The 20058-nt window shown below is 39.4% G+C and overlaps 1 protein-coding gene across 2 annotated transcripts; it reads right to left on the bottom strand.

Annotated features, from left to right (window-relative positions):
* Window positions 1-1394: 1394 nt before the first annotated feature.
* jph2 (junctophilin 2) lies at window positions 1395-19587 on the bottom strand. 2 transcript variants are annotated; one of them, XM_058052379.2, is made up of 6 exons: window positions 18851-19587; window positions 16009-16825; window positions 7523-7641; window positions 5495-6351; window positions 3065-3165; window positions 1395-2993 (listed from the first exon to the last, which is right to left on the bottom strand). In XM_058052379.2, exons 1-5 carry the CDS (start codon window positions 19227-19229, stop codon window positions 3085-3087), a joined length of 2253 nt encoding a protein of 750 aa, XP_057908362.2. In that variant the 5' UTR covers window positions 19230-19587; the 3' UTR covers window positions 1395-2993; window positions 3065-3084. The 2 variants fall into 2 exon arrangements, with proteins under 2 accessions (XP_057908362.2, XP_057908363.2); XM_058052380.2 differs by having other exon boundaries at window positions 1395-2987.
* Between the last annotated feature and the right edge of the window lie 471 nt (window positions 19588-20058).

The raw sequence follows: 20058 nt of genomic DNA, 5'->3' as shown, positions 1-20058 counted from the left end.
ATATCATCTGCCATGATGTACTATACAGCAGGGGTTCTTAACCTTTTTTTTCAGTGCAGAGAGGCCCAGGGCCCATTAAATATTTACACTGTGTTGATTTAATTGATCTCATTAACTTGTTTTCAATAATAAATCAAATCCACTCACAAGTCAGGATTGTACTTTGGTAAAAATGTAGTCTTTTGAGGGGCACTGGCGCCATTTTTGTCTTCATTTATTCGTTTTAAAAAGGTATCCATTGCTAGTTGTAGTTGTAGAAGTCTTCTTCTGGTGTTCTGTGAGCCTGTTAAACAACTGAGTGACACATTACCGCCACCATCTGGTCGGAAGCTGCACTGTAACCGAGCATCTCATGGATAACATACAGTAGCATAGCGGCTAGCCTATCTCTGGTGTCTTCAGTTGATAACTACGTAGTCCCATGGCCCTCGTGGCCCACTGATGCAAAACTCAACATTTTTTGCGGCCCTATAGGTGGCGCTTGAGGCCCAAGTTTGGGCCCTATGGTTAAGAATCACTGCTATACAGTCTATGCTAAATATACCTTGTTGGGTTCCAAAATAAAATTCTCCAGCCGAAAGATGAAGGGACAGTTTTGTTTGAACCTGATAGACTGACTTGCAATGAAATGTACAGTCCAAAAAATAATTATAAATGATTAATTACATAGCTGGCCAGTGCTCTTAATGTAAGACATGGAGTTGAGAAAAGTATTCTCCAACCCACGAAAATGAGGTAATCTGAGTTTTTTGGGAAATAAATAAATGTAGTCTTATGTGCAAATCTATTCCAAATGCTGATGCGGTGTTTGTTTAAATCTGGTACATGAATACGGTGTCCTCATGCTTACAAAAAAATGAACTCATTTGGCTTCAATACACATCAGGCGCTGGATTTAGTCCATCGGTGAATACGAAACGCTTACAGGCAAACACGTATCCATTTTCTGCTTTCAGGTCTCCCACTAAATACACACAACTTAATTCAAACCTCCTAAAACATGACACCACAGGCACATACAGAACATAATCAGTACAAACACTGATAAGCTTCCTATCGGCCTTCCCTGATCAGTTGATCAACGTTGATGCGGCAGAATGACAACATTTATTGTGCAGGTTTTCCACGATGCTCAAGCTGCAATTTAACTTGAAATTAAATATTGCATCACATTAAGCACAAACTTATTCCCAAATATGAAATACAGCAGAACAACCTGCTAAACAACCCGCCCCGCTTTTACTCATGTTTTAACTGTGTATTAACGAATGAATGTTGCATTTTAATGTATCTTTTACTCTGATTACTTGCTTTTATTCAACTCCATTCTTCTGTAAAGTGTTTTTTAGAATTTTGAAAAGTGCTATACAAATTATTATTATTATTATTATTATTATTATTATTATTATTATTATTATTATTATTAAACTCTCCCATTATTGGGCCAATTCTTCCATTCATCCTTTGTTAATGAGTATTAAATAGAAACTCTTAGGGATTAACCACACACTAAAAATATTTCGGGCAAAACACTAATCTTTGTTGCTTATGTTTAAATCATTCATTTCAAATCATCATTTCTATGCCGCGTATGTTCGCGGTATGCTGGAGCCTATCCCAGCTGTCTTTGAGGTACACCCTGGACTGATCGCCAGCCAATCACAGGTCACATATAGACAAACAACCATTCACACTCCATCTGTGGAGGCGAAACTGGACTGCTGCGGAAAGTTTGTTTTTGATCCAAACTAAATTTCAAGACTGGACGAACGAAAAAGTACGGAGTTATTCCAACGAGTTCCAACAAAAACTCTGGGAAGTCGGTATCACATGATGTTGATGTTTACGCTTTATTGTGTATGCCCCATTGACTATTCCGGTTGATTATAGCGGCGCATGTAGACAAGAGATTGGAATATTCCTTTCCATGGATACCATTGTTTTCGGAAAAGTCATTCGGAAAGAGGAAAAACTCCTCATGTAAACGTGGCTATTGATTCAGGGAGAACCCAGATCCAAACTAAAAATGGTACAGATTCATTCATTCATTCATTTTCTACCACTTATCCTCACGAGGGTCACGGGGTGCTGGAGCCTATCCCAGCTGTCTTTGGACACCCTGGACTGGTGGCCAGCCAATCACAGGTCACTTATAGACAAACAACCATTCACACTCACATTCATACCTATGGACAATTTGAAGTCGCCAATTAACCTAGCATGTTTTTGGAATGTGGGAGGAAACCGGAGTACCCGGAGAAAACCCACGCACGCACGGGGAGAACATGCAAACTCCACACAGAGATGCCCGAGGGTGGAATCGAACTTGGGTTTCCTAGCTGTGTGGCCTGCGTGCTAACAACTCATCCAACTATTGATGCAATTTTTAAAAAAGTATCTTTTTGAATGTTAAGACTTTTTTGTGCGTGTGTGTTGGCAATTTCCATGAAGCGAAACTGGTGTCATAGTCGGCATCTCAATTTCTATGTCGGGAAGCAGGTTGAGCTGTTGTATTGGAAAATTTGGGAATGAGAAAAGGTTGGTGGCTACGCACAGTGACAGGAAAATATAGTATAGTAAAACATTTAGTTGTTTTCAAAACCAATATACTAGTATGCTACAGCAGATTGGGTGACGGCAAGCTTGGGTGATTAATTAAGATTTTTTTTTCAAAATGTTGACAAACTGTGACGTTCCACTTTGAACATAGACTTTGTGCGTTTAGTTCTTCTTACACTCGAAGCACCAAGACACTCATCCGTCCTGTCCTCCCCCAATTTAGTACAGCAACTTCATACTGAGTCATTTCAGTTCTTCCGTTTCCTTCAGCTTCTCGCTCGTCTGCAGCCTGCAGAGCCTCAAACTGTCACACCAGCAGAGACATCGAGAAGAGCTGCTGCTGCTGTCCTGCACAAGACTTCTGATCTCCATCGGTCTTCCAAAATGGCGGCGGAGGCAGGCCGTCTCTGTCCAGCTCTGATGGTGACCTGCAGCTAGAAAACTAATTTTTGTCCCTTATAAAATATATGCCGGACTCTAAACAAACATGTGGTACTTGCCATACCTGAGGTGGTGACACGCGTCTCATGACAAAATGTGCACAAAGAGAATGGCCAAGCCGATGTTGAGCAGGATGACCATGCAGATCATGATGGTGTTGGGGCTCTTGAGAAGGAAAAATGACAAGAAGGTTTATGACATTCTAAGAACCTAAAGGAAGTGAATTCCAAGTCAACCAGAAGCCCTGATTGGCCCTTTCTTGGATGAAACTTTGAAAGAGGCCATCCAAGGTGGACTACGGAGCAAACTGAGGCAGTTATTTCTTAAAGGGACCACTAGCACTCAATGGACCGGTCCTCCCAGTGTGTCTAGAACAGGGGTGGGCAAACTACGGCCCGGGGGCCACATCCGGCCCGCCAAGTGTTTGAATACGGCCCGCCCAATCTTTCCAAAGTATTTCATTTAAACTCAACATACAACCTGGCATCATGGCCTGAGCCAACCTTTTGATGGTTTTATCAATTTTGTTTTTTGCCATGGTCTGTGAAAAAAGTGCTCCTGAAAAAAGGGACACAAGCACATAATAATAATAATAATAATTATTATTATTATTAGATTATTATAATTATTATTAGAACTATTATGATTTATAATTATTATATTAATGCTAATTATTATATTAATTATATATAATATTATTGTTATATTTGCATATTTTACATAATAATAATATAATAATTATTATTTTAATTTTATTGTAATTATTATAATATTGTATTATTTTTTAAATATTTAAATATAAATATAAAATAATAAATAATAATAGCAGATTGCATGACAATTTTACAGATACAATAATACCAGGTGGACTGTTACATGTAAAATATGTAGTCTGCCCCCCCCCCCCCCCCTGTAAATTTTGTCATATCAATGCCCACCCCTGGTCTAGAACATGCAGATGCGGATCCTGGTGCATAGTGCAGTTATGGACATCCCTAGGTTCAAATATGGTGTTAGTTATGGATTAACTGCAGTTGGCACAGAAGTACAATAACATCACGAGTTGGGTTCCAGGAGGCCATTCCTCCCAATCCTGCCCCTTAAGGTAACGCTGTCATTGCCCACATTGGCGTTGAAGTCTTCCAATAGAACGATGGAGTCACCAAGAAGGCCGGTTTACTCTGAACTGTTGTTTGGCGCGTACACACAAACAAAAGTCAGGACCCTTTCCCCAAGAAAAACTCCAATACAACTCCAACTTAGAGGCACCAAGCCGCCGGGGGGTTGGGGGGGGCTATTAATAAGCTCAACACCTGCTTGCCGCCTCTCCCCTGCAGCAACTCAAGAGTAGAACATGGTCCATCTACTTTGGAAGAGTTTGGTTCCAGAATCCAAACTGTGGGTCAACGTGAGTGCGACTATATCTACCCGGGATATCTCAACCTCTGGCACAAGTTCCGGCTCCTTCCCCACCAGAGAAGTGATATTCCCAAGTCCATGTCCCAAGAACCAGATTCGGCCAAGAACATTCATTCATTCATTTTCTAACGCTTTTTCCTCACAAAGGTAGCGGGGGTGCTGGAGCCTATCCCAGCTGTCTTGGGGCGAGAGGTGGGGTACACCCTGGACTGGTCACCAGCCAATAACAGGGCACATATAGACAAACAACCATTCACACTCACATTCATACCTATGGACAATTTGGAGTCGCCAATTAACCTAGCATGTTTTTGGAATGTGGGAGGAAACCGGAGTACCCGGGGAAAACCCACGCATGCACGGGGAGAACATGCAAACTCCACACAGACATGGCCGAGGGTGGAATTGAACCCTGGTTTCCTAGCAGTGAGGCCTTCGCCTTAACCACTCATACACCGTGCAGCCCTATAAATTCATTCATTCATTCATTTTCTACCGCTTTTCCTCACGAGGGTCGCGGGGGTGCTGGAGCCTATCCCAGGGTACACCCTGGACTGGTCGCCAGTCAATCACAGGGCACATATAGACAAACAACCATTCACACTCACATTCATACCTATGGACAATTTGGAGTCGCTAATTAACCTAGCATGTTTTTGGAATGTGGGAGGAAACCGGAGTACCCGGAGAAAACCCACGCATGCACGGGGAGAACATGCAAACTCCACACAGAGATGGCCGAGGGTGGAATTGAACCCTGATGTCCTAGCTGTGAGGTCTGCGCGCTAACCACTATACCGCCTCACCAAAGACCAGGTCCTGGTAATTAATTTTTTTTTTGCTATATCATTTGGATTCCCATTTTTAGACTAAACCGAAAGTAAACAAACTGAGGAATTGTGGGATATATTGGCGCTGACCAGTGACGTCAAACACACGGTTAACTTTGACGGTGCCGTTAACCAACGATGTGACTGAAGAACGCATATTAAACGATCAGTTAGCTAACATCGGAGTACGGACCAACCGGGCGTGGCTGTTTAATTAATATTAATATTAATATTTTCTGTCTTACCTCCTGCTCCAAAGATTCTGCTTCGTGATTTGAACTCAACGTTGTTGCCTTCAGTCGGGCATCGACTTTGGGATCCACTTTCATTGCAGGTTTAACACTGTTGCTTTTGGCTTCCACGGGCTTGAGTACTGTCTTAAGTTCAGGTTTGGGTGCAGGTATTGGGGATGGAGCTGGGCTGGGTTGTCGTTTCGGTGACAGCTTTGTCTCTGCTTTGCTGGAAGGTCTGCTCCTTTCCAAGAATTGCTCTTGATCATTGATTAATGGAGCTCTTTCCGGTTTAAGATCATTGGCTTTGGTGTCCGGGGAGGCAATGCTGGGGGGTACTTTAGGGCCGGGTCGTGGCATTTCCTCTTCATCCGAGGAGATAAAGCTGTTCCTCGCGGATTGCGATGCAACCTCTGGAGTTTTTACATCTGCATCAAACTTCTGCAGGGGTTTGATTTCCAGATCAGAGCCCTGCTCGTTTTTGCTGCTGTGGTGACTTGGCGTCCGAGAGAGACTACGCCGACTAAAGCCCTCTGGTGCGGTGGAAGCAGGAACAGAGCCTGAAGGTGTCGTGGGGCGACTACTGGGTCTGCTGTTGGGTTTACTGCCACCTTTACTGGCTTTGTCGTCATTCCAGCTGCCAGGACTGAGAAGGTTGGAATCGTCCTTGATGACAATGCCCGGACTGGGGGAGGGTGTGCGTCCTGGTGAAGACCCAGGCATTAGGCGGTCTAGTTCATTTGTAAAAGGGCTTTCAGGTGGTGTAGGCACAGGCTCTTCTTCAGCCAGCAATGGCTCATGCATGATGGTGTCTGTGTTCTCGCTTCCCTCTGCGACCTCCTGCATCACTCTCTTCTTCAGGTACTCTGGACCTGTCAATCAGCATAATATGTAATGGTAATGGTTTTATTTCATTTGAACATGCATCAGATTACAATTGAATGCATCCCATAATCAGTTCCCAGTTCCACATGTCCAAAAGGAGTAGGAAGAAGCAAAGCTTATTAAATCCTACCCCTCCATCTGGTACTTTTACAATCAGTAACTGTTACATTTGATCACTTCCTGCTTTCCATAATACAGATTAAGTTTTTTTTTTAATAATGTACCTCGTACTGAAGTACAAGGTGATATGAGCATCCAATGCCATAATGGGTACCATAGTAAGTGTCAATATAGTGATATATATAGCACATCATGACTGGTTCAAGACTCTTCATCCTTGTATTTAGCAAACATCAACTGCTTGTATTGTTTCTTGAATTGGCTCATCGTTGTGCATTGTTTGATTTCCTTACTCAATCCATTCCATAGTTTGATTCCACATACTGAAAAGCTATGGCTAGCATAACGTAGTCCGAGCATAGAAGTGTTTCAAATGTACTTCTTCCCTGAGATCATATTTCTCCTCTCTTGTAGAGAAGTATTGGATGACATTTTTAGCTAATTGGTTATTTTTAGCCTTATGTATTATTTTAGCTGTTTGAAGATGAACTATATCAGCAAGTTGAAGTATTTGTGATTTTAGAAATAAGGAGTTAGTATGTTCTCTGTAGGCGGCATTATGAATTATCCTTACTGGCCTTTTTTGCAGTACATTAAGCGAGTGAAGATTGCTTTTATAGTTATTAGCCCATATTTCCACACAATAAGTAAGATATGGTAGAACCAGAACCTCACTAGTGTAACATTTTTAACAAAAGACCTTGATGGTATTTTACAGTAATGTCTGCCATCATCTGATTTAAGAAATAATATATTTAGACTTTAATTTTTTTTAAAAAGACACGTAAAGCTTTTGTATGGCCGACTAGCAATGAAACTGATCTGATCCCTGAGACCAAATACGATGTTCCTTTTTTTAGACATTCAAATGTGATGACCTCGGCAGTGAGCCCCAGCCCAGTAGCCAACGGGTCCAACTGCAGTGCAGACAAACACCGTGAAACCATTTCAAGGTTTGATTTGTCAGCCGCAAAAGACACATGAACTGTTATGTCTAATATCATATTCAAAATAAACATGATATTGTTGTCCGCTGACCTGGCTGATAGAAGGAAGGTGAGAGCTCTTTGGCCACCAGTCTGGCGATGCTGGATTCACTGTTGGAGGCCTGAGCGGCTTGGTCGGCTCCATCTGACTTGGCCTTGGCATGGGTGGACCTGAGGGTGACATATGTAGTACAGTTTAACAATGAAACTTAAGATGATAATTAAAGTTCCCCCATAATGCAAGGCAGTAATGCCTCCTTTGTGGCAGTTCATTGGTTCAGGACCCAACCCTGATAAGTACATTTCCGCAAAGTAGGATTCCTTATTTATGAATAGAATATATAGAATATTTTTGTAGGCTGCACCGCGCTCGAGTGGTTACCACGCATGCCTCACAGCTAGGAGACCCAAGTTCAATCTGTGTGGAGTTTGCATGTTCTGTCTGGGATCTGTTCCTGAGGGGGGGTACTGTCACGATGCGGGAGTTAGTCTGTGTGACAGTTGAATTTGTTTCCCTTTAATGCCTTGGTTCCTGTCCTTTGACTCTTTTGTTTATTTCCTGCCTTGCTTTGTTTTTATGTTCTTTATGTTGTATGTTAGGGCTGCATGGCGGACAAGTGGTTAGTACGCAGGCCCCACAGCTAGGAGACCCGAGTTCCATTCCACCGGCCATCTCTGTGTGGAGTTTGCATGTTCTCCCCGTGCGTGCGTGGGATTTCTCCGGGTACTCCGGTTTTCTCCCACATTCCAAAAACATGCTAGGTTAATTGGCGACTCCAAAAAATATAAAAAAGTCATAATATAAAAAGAATTAAGTTGTGAATTAACAAGAAAAAACTTGTTTATATAAAATATATATACACACAACTAGAGCCTATCCCAGCTGTCTTCGGGCGAGAGGCGGGGTACACCCTGGACTGGTCACCAGCCAATCACAGGGCACATACAGACAAACAACCATTCACACTCACATTCATACCTATGGACAATTTGGAGTTGCTAATTAACCTAGCATGTTTTTGGAATGTGGGAGGAAACCGGAGTACCCGGAGAAAACCCACGCATGCACGGGGAGAACATGCAAACTCCACACAGAGATGGCCGAGGGTGGAATTGAACCCTGGTCTCCTAGCTGTGGGGTCTGCGCGCTAACCACTCGACCACCGTGCCACCCTCGGCTGATATCATTGAAAAAAAGTATTGATATCGGCCAATACTTGTTTTAAAACGCCGATCCCCTCCCCTTACACGCGGCGGAATGCTGAAATTCAAGACTTGTGCTGATTTGTTATGATTGACTGTGATTAATCTGCGACACTTGACAAAGTGTAACCTCACACTGAACTGAAAATAGCCTCCGGGGCTGTGGGTGACTTGATGGGTCCCACTGGAACAATTAGACACTCTTTGAGGTTTCCTGTTATATGACAAGAGTTCCACCTGTCCATATGTACTGATGTTACATCACTGCAAAATATGACCATTACTGTTCATTTTTAATACGTTCAATCTAACCAAGCTTTCAAACGCTAACATTAGCCATGAGCGGATCCAATTGAATATAGTTGACATGTTTCAAGTTCAAGCTTGCGGATCAACTGCATCTAGTCCGTGATTTCCTCCCAACTGAAGATTGTGTTTAATAGCTGACAAAATGGCATCCGGTGGGTTACGCTGTTGCGTTGCCAATAAATGACAGTTGAGAAAGGGTGGCGACAGATGGCCTCCTTCCTCTGTTGCCTTCACTTCCAATGCGGATACTGTAATATCGGTCCTTAAGTGCCATTTTTATTCTTACTATTACTTTAATGCTTCATTTGTTAATGAACCTGGGGGGACAGAGCCTTCTCCATCCCTGCCCCCACCCTCTGGAACTCTTTGCCTTGCTTGCCCCGACCTTCCCACCTTCAAAAAACCACCTGTTTAAATCTGTTTTTAATGTCTTGGAGTACTCCGAAAAGTGCTATATAAATAAAATGAAATGAAATGAAATGAAATGAAATTAAATGAAATTAAATTATATTATATTATATTATATTATATTATATTATATTATATTATATTATATTATATTATATTATATTATATTATATTATATTATATTATATTATATTATATTATATTATATTATATTATATTATATTATATTATATTATATTATATTATATTAATATAATATTCTGTTAGTATTAATATTATTAATAGCGACAACCCTGTCATGGTTTTGTTTCAATAATGTAACATGATGCAATACGTACTCACTCCTTTGCTAAAGATTTATTTAAATCTTATTTAAAGAAGTATTCCGATAGACATATGCAGCTTTGAAATAGATGCAGAAGACGCTAGTTTGTCACACGTACTCCAGGAATTGAACAGCAAAGAGTCTTTCAACCACACATCACATTTAAACTTGAAATTTTGGGTGTGTGGGGGGTGTGTGTGTGTGTGTGTTAATTGAAATAATAATATTATTGTAGCGCTTTTTCAAGATACCTAAAGCGCTTCATAATGAAGCAAACCCATTATTCATTAACTACATAAATATTCCACAAGGTGGTGCTATAACACTCTGCTTTGACAGTGACTGTTTTGAATTACCCATTGTACCAATTGTACAATTCCCAGCGGTACGGTTTCCAGCTGCAACTCGTTCATGGTAATGAGCCGTTCAAAAGAACCGATTCATTCCAGCATCGTAAGAACTAGCATAAGTATGTGTATCAATGCGCAGAGAAAATAGAGTGTCGGTAGTGTTTTAAATCATCAAAATACGGCAAGATACTGCAACTATTACATGTTACCGTCAGTATACGTGTTAATGCATGATCACATTCATAGTACGTGTATCCCAATGATAGCATTGTAAGCTACACTACAATACTTTGCACTATTACTTTCTGTTATATAATTTAGTATATGGCATAGCAATCCACCACATGCATGACACTACTAAATACTGGTATATATTTTATGAACATAAAAAGAGCTTCCTTGTGGTTCATCTGTTTTTTCCCCCCTGCTGCAGTTGTCCTGGAGTCTGCTGATGGTGAGCTATTCTGTCATTCTGGCATGTGCCACTGGATCTGTGTGAAGGGTCCTATTTAACTGTGTGTCTCATGGAGATGGTGAGCAAGACAGAGCAAGTGTGAAAGAGTGACTTAGCTTCTATAAAAAGACAACTACATGCTCCAGAACAGAACTAAATGTGTTTGCCAAGTTGAATTTTTCTATATATTCATTCTTGATTCCACTCGTCTTATTGAGGTCGAGTGAAGATCAACATTTTCAATGATAACTTCCCAAAGCGGACACATTCCAGAGGTTAATTTTACATTAAAAAAAAATTGAATGGCACGGTGGACGAGTGGTTAGCGTGCAGACCTCACAACTCGGAGACCACGGTTCAATTCCACCCTCGGCCATCTCTGTGTGGGGTTTGCATGTTCTCCCCGTGCATGCGTGGGTTTTCTCCGGGTACTCCGGTTTCCTCCCACATTCCAAAAACATGCTAGGTTAATTAGCGACTCCAAATTGTCCATAGGTATGAATGTGAGTGTGAATGGTTGTTTGTCTATATGTGCCATGTGATTGGCTGGCCACCAGTCCAGGGTGTACCCGGCCTCACGCTTGAAGGCAGCTTTGATAGGCTCCAGCACACCCCGAAAAACAAAAAACAAACCAAAAAAAAAACCTTAAACCATATTCAGAAAGCAGGAAGTGAACAAATATAACAGTTACTGATTGTAAAAGTACCAGATGGAGGGGTAGGATCTAATAAGCTTTGCTTCTTCCTACTCCTTTTGGACATGTGGATTTGTGAACTGATTATGTGATGCATTCAATTGTAATCGGATGCATGTTCAAATGAAATAAAACCATTACCATTACCATCCTCACACATATAGTTGAGTTTATTTCCAAATGTTACAACCTGCTAATTGTTCACCAAAATAAATCGCAGCGATCAGCAGTACTAGCATAATCACGGCTGCCTAGCTTAAGCTGGGTGTCATACATTTATACGCTCCTTATCGCTTGAATACTCGCTTATGAGGTGCATCATATTTATATCCACGGCACCATTTGACACCACAAGTGACGCAAGATGGGCCTAATTCTGCGACCTGCAATTGTTAGCAACAGGCATAAAGAATACAGCAGGTGATCAAATGAACTGGTGGCGGGTGGAAAGTTGCGTGGCTATTTCCAAACAACTTTTGTTCCCGATTTCCTCACCTAGTGCAGGACAGGAAAATCAGCTTTATGTTGAGTGAGCTGACCGAATTTGAGCTAAAGAAAACAGTTTGGGTGTGTATCTGTGACGAGGCAGGGAAACAGGGGGGAGGGTTCGGGGGGGGGGGGTAATCAGCTGTTGCATTCCCCTGTGATTGTGATACAGCAAGAGTGCACCTGTCCATATTTAGTCAGGGCTCCTCCGTGACAACAGGGCCCCCCGAGTGTGCGTCATTTACACCCAGTCCGGACACACAAGACCCCCACCAGACGTTTGTGTGCCGTTGCATACAACAGAACAATGTCCACACAGCGTGTTTGTCTGCTGCATGCATAACTAACCGGTCTGCAGAGGCAGAGTCCAAGCATGTTGGCCGTGTATTTTTAAACCGTGCCTCTGGATCAGATAATGAGGAAACCTGGAACACGTACTACGTCATGTCTACCCTTTTATAGAACAACATGCCAGTGAAATGGTTCAAAGGTTGTGGTTTCATAGGAAATTGAATAACTTCTCGCCGTCTTTCAGAAGAATATACTGACTTCAGTCAGAGTGCACAAACGTGCATAATAGTGTCATAAGTGAACATAATTGATGTGAAAAAAAGAGGGAGTAGAATAGAATTAAATGGAGCAGACTCCTGCCTTGTTCTCCTGGTCTGCACACCTGTTGCCCATCATCCATTAGGCCTTCATATACCGCCTCCACTTCCACGTTTCATTTTTGCTCCTGAGCTTTTGTGTCTCTGCCTTGTACTTGTATTTTTGATGCTACTTTGTAAATCCTTATTTGCTACTTTTACTCTTTTGTTTGTACTTTTAGCTTCCCCAGTGACCTTCGGTGTGCCCTTTGTTTATTATTAAATACATTTGCTTTGGTCTCTTTGTTCTGGGGTCCTCAACACCTGGCACAAGTGCCACAGCAGCATAACGGTATTCCAATTAGGATTGTCAAAGTTTCACATTAATAACGAGTTAACAAAAGTTTACATTACTGGCACCATTTTATTTGAAAAAGTGTAGTTTAAGGAACCGCAGCGGTGGATGGGGAAACACAAGTGGGAACAAATATTGAGGGACAAAAAAAAATGGTATTTGGAATATGTCACTATGTCACGGAGTTTGTACGTCGATGGCACTTTTGAAATTGTCATTTATATAGTGGTACCTTGCCGCTGCGAGTTAAAATTTGGATTCTAGTTACTGGCAGGCATAGTCGAGGACAGCTTTTTTATTTTATTTAGTTATGTATTACACATGCAAAAACTATGGGATTTCCCCCAAAAAAATTTTTTTGGAAGGTTTTACACACTACAGTGACACTTTTATAGAATTGACTTCAATATTTTAGATTAATTTAGATTTTATTAAGATTAATTAAGATTTTATTAAGATTAATTAAGATTTTATTAAAATTAAGATTTTAATAAGATTAATTCAGATTTTATTAAAATTAAAATTTTAATAACATTAATTCAGATTTTATTAAGATTAATTCAGATTTTATTAAGACTAATTAAGCTTTTTTATTAAGATTAACTATGATTTAATTCAGATTTGATTAAGATTAATTAATGTCAACATCAACACATTCAAAAACATTGAATCATATTGTTTGTTTGAGTCGTATGAAATCACTTTGTTTCTAAAATATACCGTTTTTGAAAATGTAATTAATCACAATTACATATATAATTGATCGTCAGCCCTTATTCCAATGTAACTTGTATGCATGTTCCAAATAAATGAAACCATTGGCATTTTCACAGCCATACAAATCCATCAATCCATTGGTAAACAGTTAATAATAGAACAGATGTGGTGTTTTGTATCCAGTCTGGATTCAAGCCCCTTTTTATTTCCCTCAAAAGGGATAATGGTACACCCCACATTCACAGTCAGGTGTCCTTGGGAAAGGGACGTATAACTACCGTTGTTGGTCTTTGAGTGCTGGAAAGTTGCCCCGTTGCATATTTGCTGTCATCACAGCTGTGATGGCTTCAAGATAAAAGACGGTCATCGTGATGAAACTTCTTAATGTTACTTTGAATGTAGATAATCATCAACTGCAGTAAAAGCTCATTCATCACAGGACAAACTGAAGATCACCAAGTGTCACTCGGCAGTGTCCAACATTGTTAGTGAGTTTAAAAGCAATGATGCAATCGTCACCGTCTCATAAATCTTTTATAGTACTTGTCGGGAAATATTTGGATTTCTATGTGCTGGGTCGGTGGTCTGCAGTTCATCAGTGGAAGCCATGCTGCTGTAAACAACAGGACTTTTTCAGGTTCAGAATGAAAACACCTTGTAAGGTCACAGACGGATGGTTGACAATAATACAATGGAATCTTGTGTAGCGTCTGCCCCCGTTTGCGTATTTTTCGGTTAACGTGAAAAAATGACATCACAATTTAGGTTTGCGTAGGATTTACGCAAGGGAAATGTGTGTCTGGTTGTGGATTTGTTGCGATGGCGTAGGATAGGTGTGACGTTGGTTATGCTATCTGTAAATAGTTCAAACATCTGTGTAGATTATTTTGTGTTATGTTCTAAACCTGTGAATAAATGTAGTTATTTTGTCATCATTTTTTTTTCCTGTGTTGTTTTTGTTCTTTCATAGAAGCAAACAACTCTTCAGATGTTTGAGGTGTCACTAAAACTAAAAATCTGGACGTCAGTCACCGTTCTGCTTGAATTTGCTTCGCTGCAGAAAAAAAGAGTTTTCTCTGTTTTTTGGTCGAAATCAGATGTTTTCTCTGAAACCACCCTATGTTCTACTGTCGATTTATAAAGACCCAAAAAGGCTAAAAACAAACTCTTTTTTTTCCTGATGAGAGAAGGGAATCTAAAATTTCCTTACATAGTTTCAATGATTAAAAATAAATAATATGAATAAAATAATTTAAAAAATAACAGCAAATAAACGGCAAATAAAATTTCATAGTACAGGGAAGTTGTAGCTTACACCTTTTGTGACACAGAGCAAATCTGTTTAGCGTGTAAGGGCATTTAGATCAACAATAGTATTTGGCCCATTGGCTGGACGGGACACCAAAAAAATAAAAAACTTAAATAAAAAAATAATAATGAAAAAAGTTATTAAAAACTTAAATAAAAAATAATAATGAAAAAAGTTATTAAAAAATTAAATTAAAATAATAATGAAAAAGTTATTAACAAATTAAATAAAAAAGTTATTAAAAAATTAAAAATAATAATGAAAAAAAGTTATGAAACTATGTGCATACTGAGTACGTATTAAGAGGTATGTAATATTTTAGCACGCTTATGTCAACCATAGTACATGCAGTATGCTTGATGCCGCTCTTGTGCTACCGTGCAAGTGTACCTAATGTTGTGGCCAGTCAATGCAGGTTACCGTTAGCACAGTCTGTGTGCTGCTAACTGAAAATGAACAACATTCTTATATTGCAGGCAGCACGTCTGTTTTGTGATAGTGAATGTGACCCAAACTATTTTGGTGATCTATCAGTCTGCGATCGTCATCATGGGCACCGTTACCCCCATATTAGAATACACAGTAGAATAATTAGTTCATGAATGTTTAATACTTCCATTAATGACAGTTGGCAGGTCTTCAAAGAAGAAGCTTAGTGCAACATAGTATGATAACTAATGCAAACTGTTTGGAATTAGATGATTCTCCATCACACCAAGGGCCAATCACATCAACAAGCCTTGAAAGTAGCTAAAATTTATTTAAGTTATAGTGTATGTTTACCTGCACTAATTTAATTTAATTTAATTTAATTTAATTTAATTTAATTTAATTTAATTTAATTTAATTTAATTTAATTTAATTTAATTTAATTTAATTTAATTTAATTTAATTTAATTTAATTTAATTTAATTTAATTTAGTAAAAATAAAAATAAAAATTAAAATTAAAATTAAAATTAAAATTAAAATTAAAATTAAAATTAAAATTAAAATTAAAATTAAAATTAAAATTAAAATTAAAATAAAAATAAAAATAAAAATAAAAATAAAAATAAAAATAAAATTAAAATTAAAATTAAAATTAAAATTAAAATTAAAATTAAAATAAAAATAAAAATAAAAATAAAAATAAAAATAAAAATAAAAATAAAAATAAAAATTAAAATTAAAATTAAAATTAAAATTAAAATTAAAATTAAAATTAAAATTAAAAATTTATTACAATTAAATAAAAATAAAAAAATATTACAATTAAAAATAAAAATTTTATTAAATTTATTTAATTACATTTATTTCTTATTTTTATTTATTTATCAGAAAGAATGGTTGTGTTCCTACCTGGAACCAGCAATCTCTGCTTTCTGCTTGCCGATGGCGGCGGCCCGCTGAGCCCCCTCCACAGCCCGCTCCACCTTCTGCTTGATCTTAGTTCCCTTCAGCTGGATGACCCTCTTCTTCACCGCCTTCACCAGCATGTTGTTCATGTACTTGCCCTCTTCTTTGCCTCCCTCAGCAAAGGTGGTGCAGCCGTAGCCGTGTCTCTGGTTGTTCAGCCACTCGCCTTCATACTTCAGGCCGCTGGATCTTTCGCTTATTCCATATCCCGAGCGTTTGTCGTTCTTCCATTCGCCCATGTAGACTTCTGTAGTTGTGGCATCGATGTCTGCCTCCACCGGAGGGAAGTCTTCTGCTCCGGCCAGGCTCTCATCCCCCATGCTGATGGTCGAGTTGGTGTCGCTGGCGTTGGAGCTCATAGCCGATTCCGTCCTCAGGAAGCTGATCTTGCTCTTCTGACTGGATAGTGAAGTACTCGAGTCGGATTTCTTCAGTTTTCCCAACAAAGAACTCCTGCGAAAAAGACCTTTCTTTTTGGGTTTCACTGCATCGGGGTCCACTTGGAGAGTGAGGGCAAAGCCTCCTCGGGACGGTCCCAGGTGGGAAGGGTTGGAGACGGGTGTCTCCTCACCTGAAGCACTGGTGGTGGTGATTATGGGGATGTCTTGTTGTAGGACCGTGCCGTTGCTGTGCTCGCTGCGTAGGGAGGTTAAGGAAGTACGGAGAGGGGAGCGGACCACTGCTGCCATTCCGTAGGGGACGCTCTGCCGGACACCATAACCATGACGCATCCCGCCGGTGAACTGACCCTGGAAAGTACCTGAAACATACCATTAGAATAACTCAGTATGAATGAATGTAGTCATATTTATTATTACATGTATGGTCTTTTGCTCATTCACGCCAACCCATGAGAAGTCATCTGTGGGGGGGGGGGGTCTGGTCTCTGGTCTGGACTCATGCTAAAATTGACATACGTGTGGATTATAGTGACAGCTAAGCAGCCCAGAGGCCAGCAAGACAGAGGACCTGTGGGCTATTATTACTTCTGCACATTTGGAGCCATCGCACCCCCCCCCCCCCCACCCCCACCTCCTCCGCCACCGCTGAAACTTGTACATCAGAGCTGATGAGTCAGCTGGGGAGGGAGGGAACTCACTGTTGATTCATAGTTGAATTTCAGTGATATACTTCAACCTAAATACACAAACTCAGCTCAAACTTCAACAAAATTGCCAATAATACTTTCATGTTCTGTTTTTGTCTCTCTCTCTCTCTCTCGACTGTCTCCACCCCCCTAGCACCCCCACCCCAGTTTCTCTTCTTCTTTTCTGTGTTTCTTCGGTCCGGTCGCTCCAAATGCGCATAACAAAAACGTCAAATAACGGCAAATAAAATTTCATAGTACAGGGAAGTTGTAGCTTACTCCTTTCCTGACACAGAGCAAATCTGTTAGAGCAATACTATCTGCCCCAATGGCTGGATGGGACACACACAAAAAAATAAAATAAATAAATAATAATAATTTCATGTTGTATAATGATATTAATATCATGCACTGCTGGTGACATGTTAATGCATGAAAAATAAATAATAAAAAAAATAATTTTATGTTGTATAATGATATTACTATCATGCACTGCTGGTGACATTTTAATGCATGGAAAAAAAAATAATAATAGTAATTTCATGTTGTATAATAATAATTATATAATAATTTCATATTACTATCATGCACTGCTGGTGACATTTTAAAGCATGAAAAAATAAAAATAATTTCATGTTGTATAATGATATTACTATCATGCACTGCTGGTGACATTTTAATGCATAAAAAAAATTAATAATTTCATGTTGTATAATGATATTACTATCATGCACTGCTGGTGACATTTTAATGCATAAAAAAAAAATTCATGTTGTATAATGATATTACTATCATGCACTGCTGGTGACATTTTAATGCATAAAAAAAATAATAATTTCATGTTGTATAATGATATTACTATCATGCACTGCTGGTGACATTTTAATGCATGAAAAAAAAATAATTTCATGTTGTATAATAATAATTGTATAATAATTTCATATTATATGAAGAAAAAAAATAATTTCATGTTGTATAATAATAATGGTATAATAATTTCATATTACGATCATGCACTGCTGGTGACATTTTAATACATGAAAAAAAATAATAATAATTTCATGTTGTATAATGATATTACTATCATGCACTGCTGGTGACATTTTAAAGCATGAATAATAATAATAATAATTTCATGTTGTATAATGATATTACTATCATGCACTGCTGGTGACATTTTAATGCATGAAAAAAAACAATAATAATAATTTCATATTGTATAATGATATTACTATCATGCACTGCTGGTGACATTTTAATGCATGAAAAAAAAAATAATTTCATGTTGTATAATAATAATTCTATAATAATTTCATATTATATGAAGAAAAAAAATAATTTCATGTTGTATAATAATAATTGTATAATAATTTCATATTACGATCATGCACTGCTGGTGACATTTTAATGCATGAAAAAATAATAATAATAATTTCATGTTGTATAATGATATTACTATCATGCACTGCTGGTGACATTTTAATGCATGAAAAAAAATAATAATAATTTCATGTTGTATAATGATATTACTATCATGCACTGCTGGTGACATTTTAATGCATGAAAAAAAATAATAATAATTTCATGTTGTATAATGATATTACTATCATGCACTGCTGGTGACCTTTTAATACATGCTTTTTACATGCACATTTTTGGCATCAGAATCCATCATTACGATAAATCAGCAAATCTTACCTCCATCTGCGTAGGTTTCCGTTCCATAGCCGTCCTGGAGGCCGTTGTTCCACGTCCCCTCATATTTGGCCCCGCTGCCGACACTGATCCGGATTCCATATCTGCCCTTAAAGCCGTGTGTCCATTCCCCTCTGTAAATCCAATGCCCTTTGGTTTCCACCCCAAGGCCGTGACGCTTACCCTGAGACCAGTAACCCTCGTAGGTGTTCCCGCTAGGCCAAGTGTAGACGCCCACCACCTCAAAGCCGTAGTTCCAGGATCCGGAGAACTCACCCTGACCCTTGGGCCCGGTGCAGATGCCGTGGCCGTGCGCTTTGCCGCCCTCCCAGCCTCCACAGTAGGCGCCACCGTCATCAAATTCAAAGCGACCCCCGCTCATCTCGGCTCAGACACACACCCAAAGCTTTGGAGTCTGTAGCCCGGCTAAAGATTAAAACCCGCGTCACACCCACTTCACCTTCAGATGACATCAAAACATGGTTGGCGACATCCTGAGTGCTCAACTTGAGTGGATCTCTTCTGATTTGTAGATTTCTGAGCGTGTCCATGAAAATCCGGTGCCAGTTTTAAGAATTTAAGATGGCTCCTCTCCACTTTAAGTTTCACAGTCGCAAATAAATGAATAGACAAATAAATAAAATTATACTTGAGTGGTTGGGAATTTCTTACATGGCTTTTCAGGTGGCCACGGAGAAAAGCCCCTCTCCGCCCTGTCCCTGCCACCCAGCAGTCTGTCTCCTGACTGGCCCTGCTGGGGGAAAATTTGAGCGGACCTAACAAGGCGACCGATGCACACACACACACACACACACACACACACACACACACACACACACACCCTTCCAAAAATATAACCCAATCCTTACTCTGCTGCCTGCAAGGAGCCATGCCAGAGTCTTCTACTTCGGGACGGAGGCACATGCCTTTGTGGACGCCACTTTGACAGCAATTATTCCGCCCCTGACTATTGGACATGCTGAAAAATACCCCTGGAAGTCATAAATCACGATTATGATTCATAATGTTTCCTCTACCGACCCCATGGATACATTCAGTTTTTGTGTCAGTATTTCTACACTCATGTATATAGTCGACTGGAGACCTACTTTGTGTAATTGTCATATACTATGATATATACTACATTTTTTGACATTATTATCACAGTATCGCTATAATTTACAGTGTTTGAGGGAGAGTTATTTGTGTAT

This window comes from Doryrhamphus excisus, linkage group LG15 (genome assembly GCF_037039965.1).
Source record: "Doryrhamphus excisus strain RoL-2023G ecotype Guam linkage group LG15, RoL_Dexc_Guam_v1.1, whole genome shotgun sequence".
Taxonomy (NCBI): domain Eukaryota; kingdom Metazoa; phylum Chordata; class Actinopteri; order Syngnathiformes; family Syngnathidae; genus Doryrhamphus; species Doryrhamphus excisus.
Note: the sequence above shows the minus strand (reverse complement) of the source record. Positions and strands in the feature narration are given on the sequence as shown.

Excerpts from the sequence above, each read along its gene's own strand:
- jph2 (XM_058052379.2), bottom strand. The coding sequence starts at position 19,229 with ATGAGCGGGGGTCGCTTTGAATTTGATGACGGTGGCGCCTACTGTGGA. Across the intron at positions 16,826-18,850 it reads GGAAACCTACGCAGATGGAG|GTACTTTCCAGGGTCAGTTC; the intron begins GTAAGATTTGCT and ends GGTATGTTTCAG. Across the intron at positions 3,166-5,494 it reads CAGAATCTTTGGAGCAGGAG|AGCCCCAACACCATCATGAT; the intron begins GTAAGACAGAAA and ends TTCCTTCTCAAG.